The following is a 13,970-nucleotide window of genomic DNA, read 5'->3' on the forward strand; positions in this document are numbered from 1 at the left end:
CAAAGTAATATTGGTAAGAAGTGTTTGCATTCAAACTTGATATACCTTAGGTTGTAGAGGGAAAAGTCTTGGAAACCTTTTGGAAATATTGTGTTTTTACTGCAACCACTGATCTGTTTGCTGTCATACTTGGAGCTTATATACAGCGCATATGCATGTGCCCACAAATTTATAGCCCAATTGGTGATGGCAACCTGAGACCAAGTTTACTGTCTGCCAGACAGTCTCAGGGTCCATATTGCTAAACCAGACTATCTCCCTGGTTTCTTTGTCTTATATCCTCATTCTCTGTGTATAGGCCTATATATCAGGTACTAAACCTACTAGCAAACTCTCAAAAAGATTGGTGATAGCAACCTGAGACTAAGTTAACTGCCTGCTGGACAGTTACAGGGTCCATGTCATAAATTTCACACACCTTAGTTTGGTGGTTTTTGTCAAATGTTAGTTGCAATACTTCCTTTATATATACTTATGGCTACAAATCACAAGCATCCAGCTTGATCTCTGTTGGTGGTAATGGGTTTCACTTGTAAAAACATGCAGCCAGGTAGGTTTTCTGACTTCAGCTGCAATTCTGCTCATTGCTAGTATATCACATCCCCAGAAAATTTGTGCAAAAAAATGGATAGAAGTGGGAGGTCAACTTTATTCTGCCATGTACTTCTTCATCACTCCAGAGATGCATCACTGGTTTTACAATCCAGAAAGCTGCAAGTAGTTTATGTTTTATATTTGACACATATCACTGTCTGATCATCTGTTTTGATTGGGATTGTCATGTATTTTGCATCCAACAGGCACATAAAGGATTACCTTTAGATTGTGCAATTATGATTTCTCTTGTAGTAATCAACAACCCATGTCTGGGATTACTGCAATATCAAGTTGAGCACACCCAAATACCAAATGCTTTTGAATTGTACCTAAGACATCACCTGGGTGTAATACTCAGAAGTATGGTACTTGCACTGTACAGAGCTTCAGATCAAATATGCAAACTGGTAATTATGTATTTGCACCTTCACTCAGGTGAAAGTCTTGCAATAGACTGCATGTTTTGTGTTATGTATCACATAATATTTCATCCACAGCTCACCATCCACCATGATCTGCATATATCTGACTTTCTGATTTAATGGCCATGTTTCTTATTTCTGTCCTAGACGTCTGTTGGGACATTGAGGGCATGGGTGCTTGTGGCCAGGTGGTACAGTGAGAAGACTGCTTAAGGCATTGACAAGCTACCCTACAACAACTGACTAAGTATCTACAGAGGCCAGAGCCCTACAGGCAACAACCAGCTATGTATCTTCATTGAGAGAGCTGCTTAAGGTGGTGTACTGAGTAAGTAGCTAGGTGTTACTGGGCTTAAGGCCCTTGTACAGTTTGTAGGATGCAGCAGGAGGTAATCAACCTGGGTGTTACCATGGTTGGTTGTCCTCCTTATATATCACTGAGGTGACTAATTACAAATACAATGTATGTGAGAACAGAAGCCCTTAATATACAAATAAGAACCCTGCTCTGACTGTGGCCTTACTCATGCATACATGTCACTGGCATGTCATAGTGACATCATCAGGTGGAGGTGGCTACATGTGCTGAGTAAGTGCAGATGGGGAGTGGCTTAGCGCTTAGTGTATGATATAAGCGCCAATGTCACTGTTACAACCCCCTAACATATACCATTGGATTTGCACAATTTTTCCATTATTTTTAGTATTTTTACGGACTCTTTATCTTTACTTTTTCAATCACGTGATCTCGGCGCTTAATACGCCAAGATGCCACGCCAAGATGCCGTGCCAAGGGCGCTTAGGAGAAATCCATGCTTCTGCGCAGCCTGCAGCATGCTTCTTATTTTCATTATGTCCTTCCTTTCTCATGCGCACAGACCATGTAGATAGTGTGCTTGTCTATATATACAGCAGGAAAATTGCTTGGGAACACAAAGCTGATTTTACCTTGTCTCATATCCATTGAGGAGGGATCCCCAGCCAGCTAAGTAGCTGGCCCCATAGTAGTCCAGAAGTTAACCCCTTTACCTGTGCTCACCACACCTCCAGGCCTAAGGCCCCCTTGTCACTAGAACCCAGTAGAAGTCTGCCCTAAGCGGTAGTAGTATAGCCTTAATTAGATAGTTAGATTAGCTGCGTCTGTAGTAGTACGGCCTCAAGTGCCCGCTCCCACTAGCAAGTACCCACCTTACAGTGGTGTACAACAGTCACATGATCAAAAGTGTTCTTAGTTTGCCTTTGTTTAAGTTTGAGAAAATAGGGAATAATTCCCTTGGTATATGTGTGTCTACAACAATTTCCATTTATTCCTGTCATTACTCTATGCAATGCTCATATTGACTGTATGTGTTACATACTGTTCAATAGAGCTCCTTTGCCTGTTCTAACGCTGCCTGTCATGTGCTCATACAATAAGATCTCATGGAGATATTAGCTTCACAAGATTCTATCTATGTGGCTCAAGTACCTTACTAATCATTATATTCATATCTTTACATCTAGCTCATCACATGACTAGCTCTAACTTGGGAAATCAACCTTATTCCTAGCTTAGTTGAGTTGTACCTCTCATGAGATTACTAAGGCTTCCTTATTAGTAATTTCTAGTGGCACTGCAAATCCTGCTTATAAGTCATTCTGCTTGCCACCAGAATGACTCACACTAATGACTCACTCTAAGTGCTCATTGGCTGCCAAGCATTTCTTGATAGACTGAGTCATGTATTAGATGTTTCTATTGTTAACTAATTGCAGTTCAACCCAAGAGCAGTCACATTCTGTCCTAGTCATATCTGTGCCTTCCCACCCACCAATCAAAATCTTAGGAAGCACAGTCCTAAGTAAGTCATACTCATGATCTGACTAGGTGAATGACTCAGTGAACTTGCCACTCTAGGTATAAAAGGGGACTCTTGCATACCTTGGAGGGCACCCTGCCTACCACTCCACTCACTGTTACTGTTGACTGTCACTCTTGGGTTTGGACTTGCCCCCCTCAATTGTGTGATATATTGTGCTCAAGACTTCATAAACTTAACTCAGAAGTGGATCTCCCAAGTACCCATAGTGTGGAAAGGTAGTAGATCCAATACAGAGTTCTTAGATTAAGTGAACAGAAGGCAATCATCCTTACAGAAGGATATATACTAAGTAACCAGTTAGTTCCTGCAACTAGGAGTGAAACTTACATAACTATCTCTGCCAAAGGGAGCCTGAGCCAGTACTCTTGCTCTTACAGAAATTGTCCTGGATGTCCTATGGGGCATCAAGGCAGCTGGTGCTTGTGGCCATGTGGTTACAAGTAAGACAACCATGTAAAGGTGGCAGGGGTACTACCTACAACAAAACTATCTAACTACAATGACCACGCGCTATAAGGCAGTGGCAAACTATGTAAGAACAGCAAGAGCAATGCTTAAGGTGTGTATCTAAGTATTTACTGGCTTAAGGCCTTGTACAGTGTAGGGGATGCAACAAGAGGTAATTGACCTGGGTGTAAGTGTGTCTACACAGAAATACTTACTAAGACACTTCATGCTGAGAAAGGATATATCTGTAGTTAATTGTATTCAAGATAGCTAGACCCAGAGAACCCTAAAGAAGCTACTTGTTTACTTAGCTTGGAAATGGGGAATCTTCCAACACAGACTCTGCTCAGCACCAGAGTCTCAACCTCTTTTCCCCCAATTTACAACAAGAAGCCTGGTGCTTACAACTGCCAAGATGCCATGTCAAGCCTTGCCAAGATGCTGCACCAAGACCGTGTGATGTTCCTCCACAGCCTGCAGTTGCTTCTTACTGGATAAAGTATTTGGTTTCTTTATTTGTAAATAGTGCTCCACTTGTGTATATAAACCACAGGAAAGTTACTTGGAGTCCCCAAGTGATTTTACCTTGCCTAATATTACAGACAGGTCCCAGCAGCCAGCCAGTAGTGTTAAGGCCTTAAGCCTTTTTACTTACCAGTTGATATCACAGTAGTTAGTGGCTCACCATCCTTGGGCCTTTCATCATTGTAGATTGGCCCCTCCTTGTTGCCTTATGCAATGTTCCCAGTAGTGTGGACTAGACCAGCCAGCTCAGTGTATTAGCTACAGCCATAAGTACCTGCCACTAGCAAGTTACCTACCTTACAGTAGGGTTACAGTGCTGGTCTTAGGTGCCAACCCCACTTGGTCCCAGACAATGTCTTGGACAAAGGCACTGCTTCATACTCCATCTGCAGTATCAGTCTCTGGGTGGTCAATGGCTTCCCACATTTCTGGTCAGTGATTTCTGGCTTATGTGCCAGACCAGCCCCAAACAAGTAATTTAAATGCATAGAAATCAACCAGGGAACAAGATACTGGTTGGCATTATGCCTAGACCACACCAGCCCAATATGGACACAGTTGACAATTTCTGCACTGGACATGGTCACATGACCAGTACAAGTGTTTGCATGCTGGCCCCAGCCCAAATTTTGGGGATAGTGTTGTAACCACACTGTAAGGTGGGTTACTTGCTAGCAGTGGGTGCTTGTGGTGTACTACTACTACAATGTTTATGTAATTGTCTAACTAGGCTATACTACTACTATCCTAAGTTGCTTAAGGCAACAACTAACTGTCTACTGACAATGCAGGGGGCCTTAGGCCTGGAGGTGTGGTGAGTGAATATAAGGGGTGAGTGGTTTTATTACTGGGGGCCAGCTACTTAGCTGGCTGGTGATATCCTCCTCTGTGAATGAGAGACAAGGTAAAATTGACTTGGGGTCTCCAAGCAATTTCCCTACTGTATATATAGACAAAAGCTCTAACTACATGTGGTCTGTGCATGTGTGAATAGAAGACTACAAGTGAAAAAGGAAGCATGCTGCAGGCTGCATAGAAGCATGGATTTCTCCTAAGCAGCCTTGGCACAACATCTTGGTGCGGCATTGGCATAATAAGTGCTGAGATCATGTGATTGAAAAACTAAAGATATCAAGTCCATAAAAATACTAAAAATACTAAAATAATAGAAAAACTGTGCAAGTTAATGGTATAACTTAAGGAGTGTAACAGATAGCAGGTGTAATCATGGGTTGTCAGCAGAGGAATAGTAGGGCTCTATGACTTAGTGGTCAAGCTGGTTCAATTCCAGCCAGTTTTATTTTCCTCTGTTTATGACAATTTCCTCAGACCTATAATTGATGAGCTTCTAAAGTTCTGGAGTGATAGGATGGCAATTCAGAATCAGGGTAAGCTAATATTGGTTCATACATATATACCTATCTGAGACAGAGGTTTCAGTTAGAGAGAATATCATAAGCTTTGTGGTGTTGGTTGCATGCATATGTAATTCACAAGCTCCTTGGGACACTTGACAGATTTGGTGGTACTGAGAGCACTCAACCATGTACAGTGTGCTGGTGTCCTCACCAAGAGCTCCATGAGTTTAATGAAGGTGGTATACATGTGCTGAGTTATCTCATGCTGGTGCATTTAGTTTTTTGTTGTAACCAAGCTATATAGCTGGTGTCATAAGCAGAGGAAAATAGAACTAGCCAGATGTTATAACCTCCTTACCTATACCATTGTCCGGACAATTTTTCTGATATTTTCACTATTTTTTACGAACCCTTTATCTTATGTTTTTTAATCACGTGGCCTTGGCGCTTATTATGCCAAGATGCCGCGCCAAGATGCCGCGCCAAGGGCGCTTAGGAGAAATCCACGCTTCTGCGCAGCCCGCAGCACTCTTCTTATCTCCATTATGTACTTCTTTTCTCATGCACAGACCATGTAGATAGCGCCCCTTTGCATATATATACAGCAGGAAAATTGCTTGGAAACCCCAAGTCAATTTACCTTGTCTCTTACCCATTAGAGAAGGTATCCAGCCAGCTAAGTAGCTGGCCCTCAGTAGTCAGAAGCCACTTACCCCCTTACCTCACCTACCACACCTCCAGGCCTCTGGCCCCTCCGCATTGACAGTAGATAGCTAGTTGTTGCCCTAAGCAACTTAGTTAGTTAGTAGTTAGCTTTACTTAGTTAGATTACATAAGTAGTGTAGTAGTATGGCCTTAAGCGCCTGCCCCCACTAGCAAGTACCCACATTACAGTGGTGTACAACATTGTAAAATTGACTTCTTGTAGGCTTGATCAACAAACAAGAAGACTCCTAGTACTAGCACAAGGGAAAAAACCGTGATTGGGGCTACCTTGTGGGACATAATAATCAAAAGTCCCACCCCATGTAGTACCAAATTGATATAAGGCTAACAAGTCCTATTGTCTGCATACCACAAGTTTTGCTGGAACTCTGCAGTTTGCAACCCTAGACAGCTGAAGTACCTGCTTGCAAAAAACCCGCTCATATCACAATTGCCAGATCTGTTGATTTGTTGTAGGGATTGTCCAATGCTAGGTATTTGACGCAAGGGTTTAATGTATATACACTGCAAAAAAACCACTCATAAGTCCTGCATCAGGCATCTACCCCACGCCGTTTCCAACCATTCCATTGTCATAAACAGAGGAAAATAGAACTAGCCGGAATTGAACCAGCTTGACCACTAAGCCATAGAGCCTATTCCTCTGCTGACAACCCATGATTACACCTGCTACCCCCCAAATTTGGGTTGGGCCAGCATGCAACCACTTGTACTGGTCATGTGACCGTGTCCAGGACACTGCCCCCCTTTTTTGGGTGGGCAGCGCCCCTGTGAAAAGTTTTTCCCATGGTGGGAATAGAACTGGTGTCCTTCCAAGTTCTACCAAGTGTCATAAACAGAGGAAAATAGAACTAGCCGGAATTGAACCAGCTTGACCACTAAGCCATAGAGCCCTATTATTCCTCTGCTGAAACCCATGATTACACCTGCTACCCCCCAAATTTGGGCTTGGGCCAGCATGCAACCACTTGTACTGGTCATGTGACCGTGTCCAGGACATCCATCTACACGCTCTGGCGTCCCACACCCTTACTCCTGTCCTTCTAGCTGCCTCTTGACATTCCATTCCAACCCACTCCCAACCAGCCTCTTGCAGCTCATCCCACTCCGCAAGACTTGCCAAGGATGGAACCAGAGCCGTCCATTACCGCTCTCCTCAAGGCTATCACAGCCCTCACAGCTACAGTTGGGTCCTTACAGGACCAAATTAGATTGCAGAGCCAACAGCTCATCAAGCTCAAGGCCATATGCAAGGAGAGACCGCCAACCTACTTGGTGACAAGGACCAAGGAACCCAAGCCAGCCTGGCCCATTGACTGGGCCTGTCACTCCCCCACTCACACAGGGGGAGAAGCCCACACTCCAGGAACGGTTAGGCCTGGACTCAAGGCCCCCTTCCACCCATCAAGGGGTACCAGTTTTGACTCAGAAGAAGAAGAGCCAAGAAGGGAACCCAAGAAAGAGCCTCAAGGAACGCCTAGAAGGCATCTCAGCTCCCTCATCCTTTTGACTCAGGTCTAGCGTAAAAAGACCCAAGATGGAGCTTCCTGATCCTTACAAGGGAGATACTAGGGGACAAAAAGCCACCCAATGGCTAGACTGCATGCTCCTATGGGTAGCCCTGCACAGGGACCAGTTTGACAAGGAGGAGCAGATGGTTGTGTGGATCTTAAACCACATGACAGACAAAGCAGCCAATTGGGCGCTCCCCCTTATTGGGGCCATCATCAAGGGCAAGGGGAATCCCCCTACTACCATCCCGGCCTTAACGGCCAATTCAAGGAAGCCTTTGCCAATCCAGATGCAAAAAGGGCAGCCGCCAGGAAGATTGCTGCGCTAACCCAGACATCCACCACGTCTGAGTATGTTACCAAATTCTGCAATCTCATAGCAGAACTAGATTGGAACAAAGAGGTGTATATTGCCCAATTCACACACAGTCTTCACTGGAAGGTCAAAGAACTCCTGTCCACCAAGGACAACATACCTGACAAGTTGGAGGCCATTTTGCTGCCTCCATCAAAATTGATAACACTTGCCGGGAAAATGAGGAGAATCAGCCAAAAAAGCAACCAGCCAAGTCCTGGTCACTGCAACCACTTCCACCACTACTACCCAACGGGTCTGCTTATCAGAGGATCCTAACTATGTCACACTGGAAGAAAGGGATTGCCGCTGCGCTTCTGGACTCTGCGTCAAATGTGGGCAGAAGGGTCACAGGATTAAGCAATGCCCCAATGGCTGGAAAGCAACCATCAAGGCAGCCAAGATTGCGGAGGACAAATTGGGAAAAGAATAGGGCCAAGGAAAACTGCCAAACCCTTGAGCCCAAAATTAAACATTTCTGATGTATCTTGTGTTGAAATTGTATCTGTGGCTTTGGACTTGAATAAAAAACCACTTCACATCAATCTACAAATGAGCAATTACCCGGCAGAACCTCTAAAAATCCTTATAGACTCAGGAGCAACATCTAATTTATCTCACCCTCCATAGTTGAAAATATAAAATCCCAAAAACCCTACTCAAAAATCCACAAGTAGTGAGGATGTTAGATGGTACTATTTCACAGACTGGTCACATTTGGCACCAAGTTCATCTCACAGTTTTGGCCAATGGCCACACCCATTCCATTCCTTTCCTAGTTTGTCCAATAGGCAAAACCCCAGCTATACTTGGCATGACATGGCTCACTAACAAATCTCCCTTAATTGACTGGCAACATGGGATAGTCACATTCCCGGAACAGGCACAGATAGCATCAGAGGAGGAGGCAGATCCCAACCCCTTGGCAGATCTACCAGAACAATATTGTCATAAACAGAGGAAAATAGAACTAGCCGAATTGAACCAGCTTGACCACTAAGCCATAGAGCCCTATTATTCCTCTGCTGACAACCCATGATTACACCTGCTACCCCCCAAATTTGGGCTTGGGCCAGCATGCAACCACTTGTACTGGTCATGTGACCGTGTCCAGGACAAATATCACAAGTTTGCCAAGGTCTTTGGAGAAGAGGAATTCAAGACCCTTCCGCCCCACAGGGAATACAACATATCCATAGACTTCTTGCCAGATGCCAAGCTATCCCCTGGACCAATTTATGGCATGACTGACTCAGAATCAAAAGCGCTAAAGCAACATATTGACAAGGAGCTGGCAACAGGCAAAATCTGCCCTAGTACCTCCTCCGCCAGTGCACCAGTCATGTTTGTTAAAAAGGCAGATGGTTCTCTTAGGCTAGTGGTAGACTATTGGAAGCTCAATGACGTCACCTACAAGAATGTCTACCCTCTCCCCAGGCAAGACAATCTGATGGCCAAACTTAGGAACGCAAAATTGTTTACCAAGCTGGACGCTGGGGGTACAACAACATCAGGATCAAGGAAGGAGATGAATGGAAGACAGCATTCAGGACAAAAGATGGGCTATTTGAATATCTGGTAATGCTGTTTGGCCTTACTAATGCCCCAGCCGCCTTCCAACATTTCATGAACAACTTGTTTAGGGACCTCATTGACGTCACTGTGGTTATTTACTTGGACATATATTGATCTTCTCAGAAGACCCTAAGGACCACCCAACCCATGACAGGCAAGTCCTATCACAGCTAATGATGAATCAGTTGTTTTGCAAACTTTCAAAGTGCCATTTCCACGTTACTATGGTTGATTACCTTGGCATTGTCATATCCCCTGCAGGCTTCTCAATGGACCAGAAGAAGATTGAGGCAGTCATGTTGTGGCCCCAACCCAAAACAGTCAAACAAGTCCAAGCCTTTTGGGTTTTGTGAATTATCTTTGCCACTTCATCCCTAATTTCAGTTCCATTGCACAACCACTCCACAACCTTACCAAGAAGAAAATCCTGGACATGGAGTACACAGGAAGAAGAAGCATTCCAGGAGTTGAAATCCCTGGTTACCCAGTCACCAGTGCTAATTCATTCCAATCTGGACCTCCCCTTCTACCTAGAAACAGACACATCAGGAGTAGCCATGGGAGCAATCCTAAGCCAGCAAGGAGAAGATAACCACCTACACCCAGTTGCCTATATGTCCAAATCCTTCTCTGGTGCCAAAGCCAACTACAACACACATGACAAAGAATTGTTGGCCATCATCAAGGCACTAGAGGAATGGCGGATCTTCTTGGAGGCAACAGTCAAACCAATACAGGTATTCACGGATCATAGGAACTTGGAATATTGGGTGCAGGCTAGAACATTCAATTGGAGGCATGCCTGGTGGCGCATCTTCCTGAGCAACTTCAATTTTGAGATCCACTATTGTCCAGGGAAACAATCAGGGAAGCCCAACGCACTGTCTAGACATTCAGATTATAAGGATGAGCCCCAAAAACCTGAAATCATGCTACCATCAGAAGTTTTTGCCAATATGTTGGAAGAAGAGCTTGAAATCATCACGGAAATCCGCAACAGACTAAGGGAAGACCCTTCCCTAGAGCCCATCATCCAGTTCCTGACAGAAGATGCGGACAATGCACCTCCATCTATCCAGAAAGCATACAAGGATTATGACTGGGAAGAAGACTTGCTATGGTACTGCAGAAAGCTTGTGGTTCCAGATTTGGAAGTCCTGAAAGAAACAGCTCCTCAGGGAATTCCATGACTCCCCCCTGGCAGGACACCCCGGACAACAAAGGACCCTCAAACTCCTAAATTGGAATTATTGGTGGCCTGGGATGAAATCCTTGGCAAAGGAATGGGTAGAATGTTGCCCAGTATGCCAAGCCAACCAACAAGCTCATGCACCAGTCATTGCCCTTAAACCCCTAGAAGTCCCCCTGTTCCCTTTCACACCAGCTCATACAACTTCATCACAGGATTCCCTAAGTTGAACGGGCATGATGCAATACTAGTAGTCATTGACTCCTTTTCCAAATTTGGACACTTCATCCCAACCTCAAAGAAAGTTTTGGCCAAGGGTCTAGCAGACCTATTCATTAGTCATGTGTGGAAACTTCACGGGTTACCAGTCAAAACAGTCTCCAACCGTGGAACAACTTTCACAGGGAAATTCCTAAGGGCACTCTATCAACGCCTTGGGGTCAGACCAGCCTTCTCATCAGCCTACCCCTGGAATCAGACAGACAAACAGAAAGGGTGAACCAATTCATTGAGTTCTACCTCAGATCTTACATTGCAGCAGACCACTTGGACTGGGCCACCTGGTTGCCATTAGCAGAATATGCTTACAACAATGCTAGACATGCCGCCACCGGAAAGACCCCTTTGAATTAGTTTACAGGAGAAATCCTGTCATGAACCTGTCTAATGTTCCAGCAAATGTTCCGGAAGCTGACCATGTGGCTGACACCCTGGCCCAAGAATGGAAGGAAGCAGAATTGGTGTCATAAACAGAGGAAAATAGAACTAGCGGAATTGAACCAGCTTGACCACTAAGCCATAGAGCCCTATTATTCCTCTGCTGACAACCCATGATTACACCTGCTACCCCCCCAAATTTGGGCTTGGGCCAGCATGCAACCACTTGTACTGGTCATGTGACCGTGTCCAGGACAATTGGCCTTAAGGATGACAAAGGAGAGAATGGTCAGGGAAAAAGGAACATTACCAAAGTACTTGATTGGCAAGAAGGTTTGGTGGATGGAAAAAATGTAGAGCTCAGGACCAACTCCAACAAGCTAGATCCAAAAACACCTAGGTCCCTTTGAAGTCAAAGAGAAGATTTCCAGCCACGCCTACCGCTTGAAACTTCCAGACTCCCTGAAAATTCACAACATCTTCTATGTAGGATTGCTATCCAAAAGCCACAAATCACCAAGTCAACCCTTCCTGGAACAACCCCCTCCTGAGACAATAGAAGGAGAAGAGAATACAAGGTGGAACAGATCATTAATTCTAAACAACAACAGGGAAAATGGTTTTACCTGATAAAATGGAAAGGATATGGCCCTGAAGACCATTCCTGGGAACCAGAAGAACTGTTGGAACACAGCCAAGACAAGATAAAGCGCGAGAAGAAGAATACAAGGTGGAACAGATCATTGATTCTAAACAACAACAGGGAAAATAGTTTTACCTGATAAAATGGAAAGGATATGGCCCTGAAGACAATTCCTGGGAACCAGAAGAACTGTTGGAACACAGCCAAGACAAGATAAAGCGCTTCAACCAGGCTAGACTCAGAAAGGCTTGTGACTTGGCCAAGAGCCTTTAAGGGGGGGCAATGTTATAACCTCCTCACCTATACCACTAGATCCAGACAGTTTTTCTGATATTTTCACTATTTTTTACGAACCCTTTATCTTGTGTTTTTTAATCACGTGGCCTTGGCGCTTATGCCAAGATGCTGCGCCAAGATGCCGTGCCAAGGGCGCTTAGGAGAAATCCATGCTTCTGCGCAGCCTGCAGCACTCTTCTTATCTCCATTATGTACTTCTTTTCTCACGCGCACAGACCATGTAGATAGCACCCTTTGCAAATATATACAGCAGGAAAATTGCTTGGAAACCCCAAGTCAATTTTACCTTGTCTCTTACCCATTAGAGAAGGTATCCAGCCAGCTAAGTAGCTGGCCCTCAGTAGTCAGAAGCCACTTACCCCCTTACCTCACCTACCACACTCCAGGCCTCTGGCCCCTCTGCATCAACAGTAGATAGCTAGTTGTTGCCCTAAGCAACTTAGTTAGTTAGTAGTTAGCCTTACTTAGTTAGATTACATAAGTAGTGTGTAGTAGTACGGCCTTAAGCGCGCGCGCTCACTAGCAAGTACCCACATTACAGTGGTGTACAACACCAGAATTGAACCAGCTTGACCACTAAGTCATAGAACCCTACTATTCCTCTGCTGACAACCCATGATTACACCCACTACCCCCCAAATTTGGGCTTGGGCCAGCATGCAGCCACTTGTACTGGTCATGTGACCAGTCCAGGACAGTTGGGTACTGTTATGGATATGACATTTCTTCTATAATCTGTACTTATTTTGTTAATTACATTAGTAATCTTACAGTAAATAAATGAGATAAAGATGCAAACTAAGGTTTTCAAGGTCTCTCTATCCAATAGTGACCTTTAAAAAACCTACAAACCTCAGGAATACCCTCAACATGCAATGCTTTTTGCATATATGCTGTTTTCTCACTCATTTAAATATATATAAATTCAGCTGAGTAGATAAACAGTAATAAGTAGTATTTCTCTTGTTTGTAGTATTAATTATTCAAGATTCTATCTTGTGGCTACACACAGAATATTCAGGGTCCCCCCTGTTACATAGGCAAGTGCTCCAGCGCTTAATCAGCGCTTAAGTGCCAACGCACTAAATGCGCCTTTTCTCCATCAACTGGGCATCACACACTGCCAAATTGCTTGCGCTCAGGTGCGCCTGCTTGTGCACTCCAGAACGCTGGGTCAAAATTCCAAGACGGACAACATTTGAGGGAGTTATGCCCTATTTACTGTAAGTACCCAGTACAGTGGTTTCTTACCTTTGGAACTGTTTACTCCAAGGATGAAACACTTAGCCTTGGGACATCTAAGGACCCACACAGGTAAATACTGCCTTGGGGCAAATATTAGGATCTGTTGTTTGTTTACTATGTACCAAAGTATTGGCTCCCTCAAGTGTTTCAGTTGCCACATGTACCTCCTGTACCCCCTCTTGGTATCAATCATGTATATACTTGTTTGTGCACCTTCTCAGGGTATAAAAAGACCCTGTGAAGACGCTTCTAATGCATCCATTTATCCACTCTTATATATTGACATATACACACAAGCCTTTAACAGCTTATCTGTGCATTTACTTTAGTGATTGACTCACTGTAAATAGCATAGGAGGTTATTTGGCGCACTAAGACCATAGGCCAGTCCCAACAGACACAGGGTAGCCTATTAGTGCACTTACTGCAACCCTGTGCCCCTTGACTGTCACAGTGGTTGAGTTCAACATTGAGTATAGTGCAACAATACTGTAAGGATTGTTGTGATTGAGTGATGGTGTTTCAATCCACCATACCCCCATATTGTAGATAGCTTTATCT

The 13,970-nt window shown here is 44.3% G+C and overlaps 3 protein-coding genes across 3 annotated transcripts; all 3 read left to right on the plus strand.

Moving 5' to 3' along the window:
• Positions 1–7,062: 7,062 nt before the first annotated feature.
• Positions 7,063–8,236, plus strand: RhiXN_05506 (Retrotransposon-derived protein PEG10; the record flags this gene model as incomplete). Its single annotated transcript, XM_043325322.1, has 4 exons — positions 7,063–7,452; positions 7,499–7,599; positions 7,623–8,023; positions 8,073–8,236. 4 exons carry the CDS (start codon positions 7,063–7,065, stop codon positions 8,234–8,236), a joined length of 1,056 nt encoding a protein of 351 aa, XP_043180754.1.
• A 249-nt stretch (positions 8,237–8,485) lies between these two features.
• On the plus strand, positions 8,486–11,200 carry RhiXN_05507 (Retrotransposable element Tf2 protein; the record flags this gene model as incomplete). The annotated part of the gene is made up of 8 exons (XM_043325323.1): positions 8,486–8,750; positions 8,880–9,223; positions 9,268–9,465; positions 9,513–9,727; positions 9,797–10,498; positions 10,557–10,737; positions 10,794–11,062; positions 11,092–11,200. The coding sequence occupies 8 exons, from the start codon at positions 8,486–8,488 to the stop codon at positions 11,198–11,200; spliced, it is 2,283 nt and encodes a 760-aa protein (XP_043180755.1).
• Positions 11,201–11,494: 294 nt separating this feature from the next.
• On the plus strand, positions 11,495–12,140 carry RhiXN_05508 (Transposon Tf2-7 polyprotein; the record flags this gene model as incomplete). The annotated part of the gene is made up of 4 exons (XM_043325324.1): positions 11,495–11,557; positions 11,609–11,802; positions 11,882–11,954; positions 11,997–12,140. 4 exons carry the CDS (start codon positions 11,495–11,497, stop codon positions 12,138–12,140), a joined length of 474 nt encoding a protein of 157 aa, XP_043180756.1.
• Positions 12,141–13,970: the final 1,830 nt, after the last annotated feature.

Source organism: Rhizoctonia solani, chromosome 6, assembly GCF_016906535.1.
Source record: "Rhizoctonia solani chromosome 6, complete sequence".
Taxonomy (NCBI): Eukaryota; Fungi; Basidiomycota; class Agaricomycetes; order Cantharellales; family Ceratobasidiaceae; genus Rhizoctonia; species Rhizoctonia solani.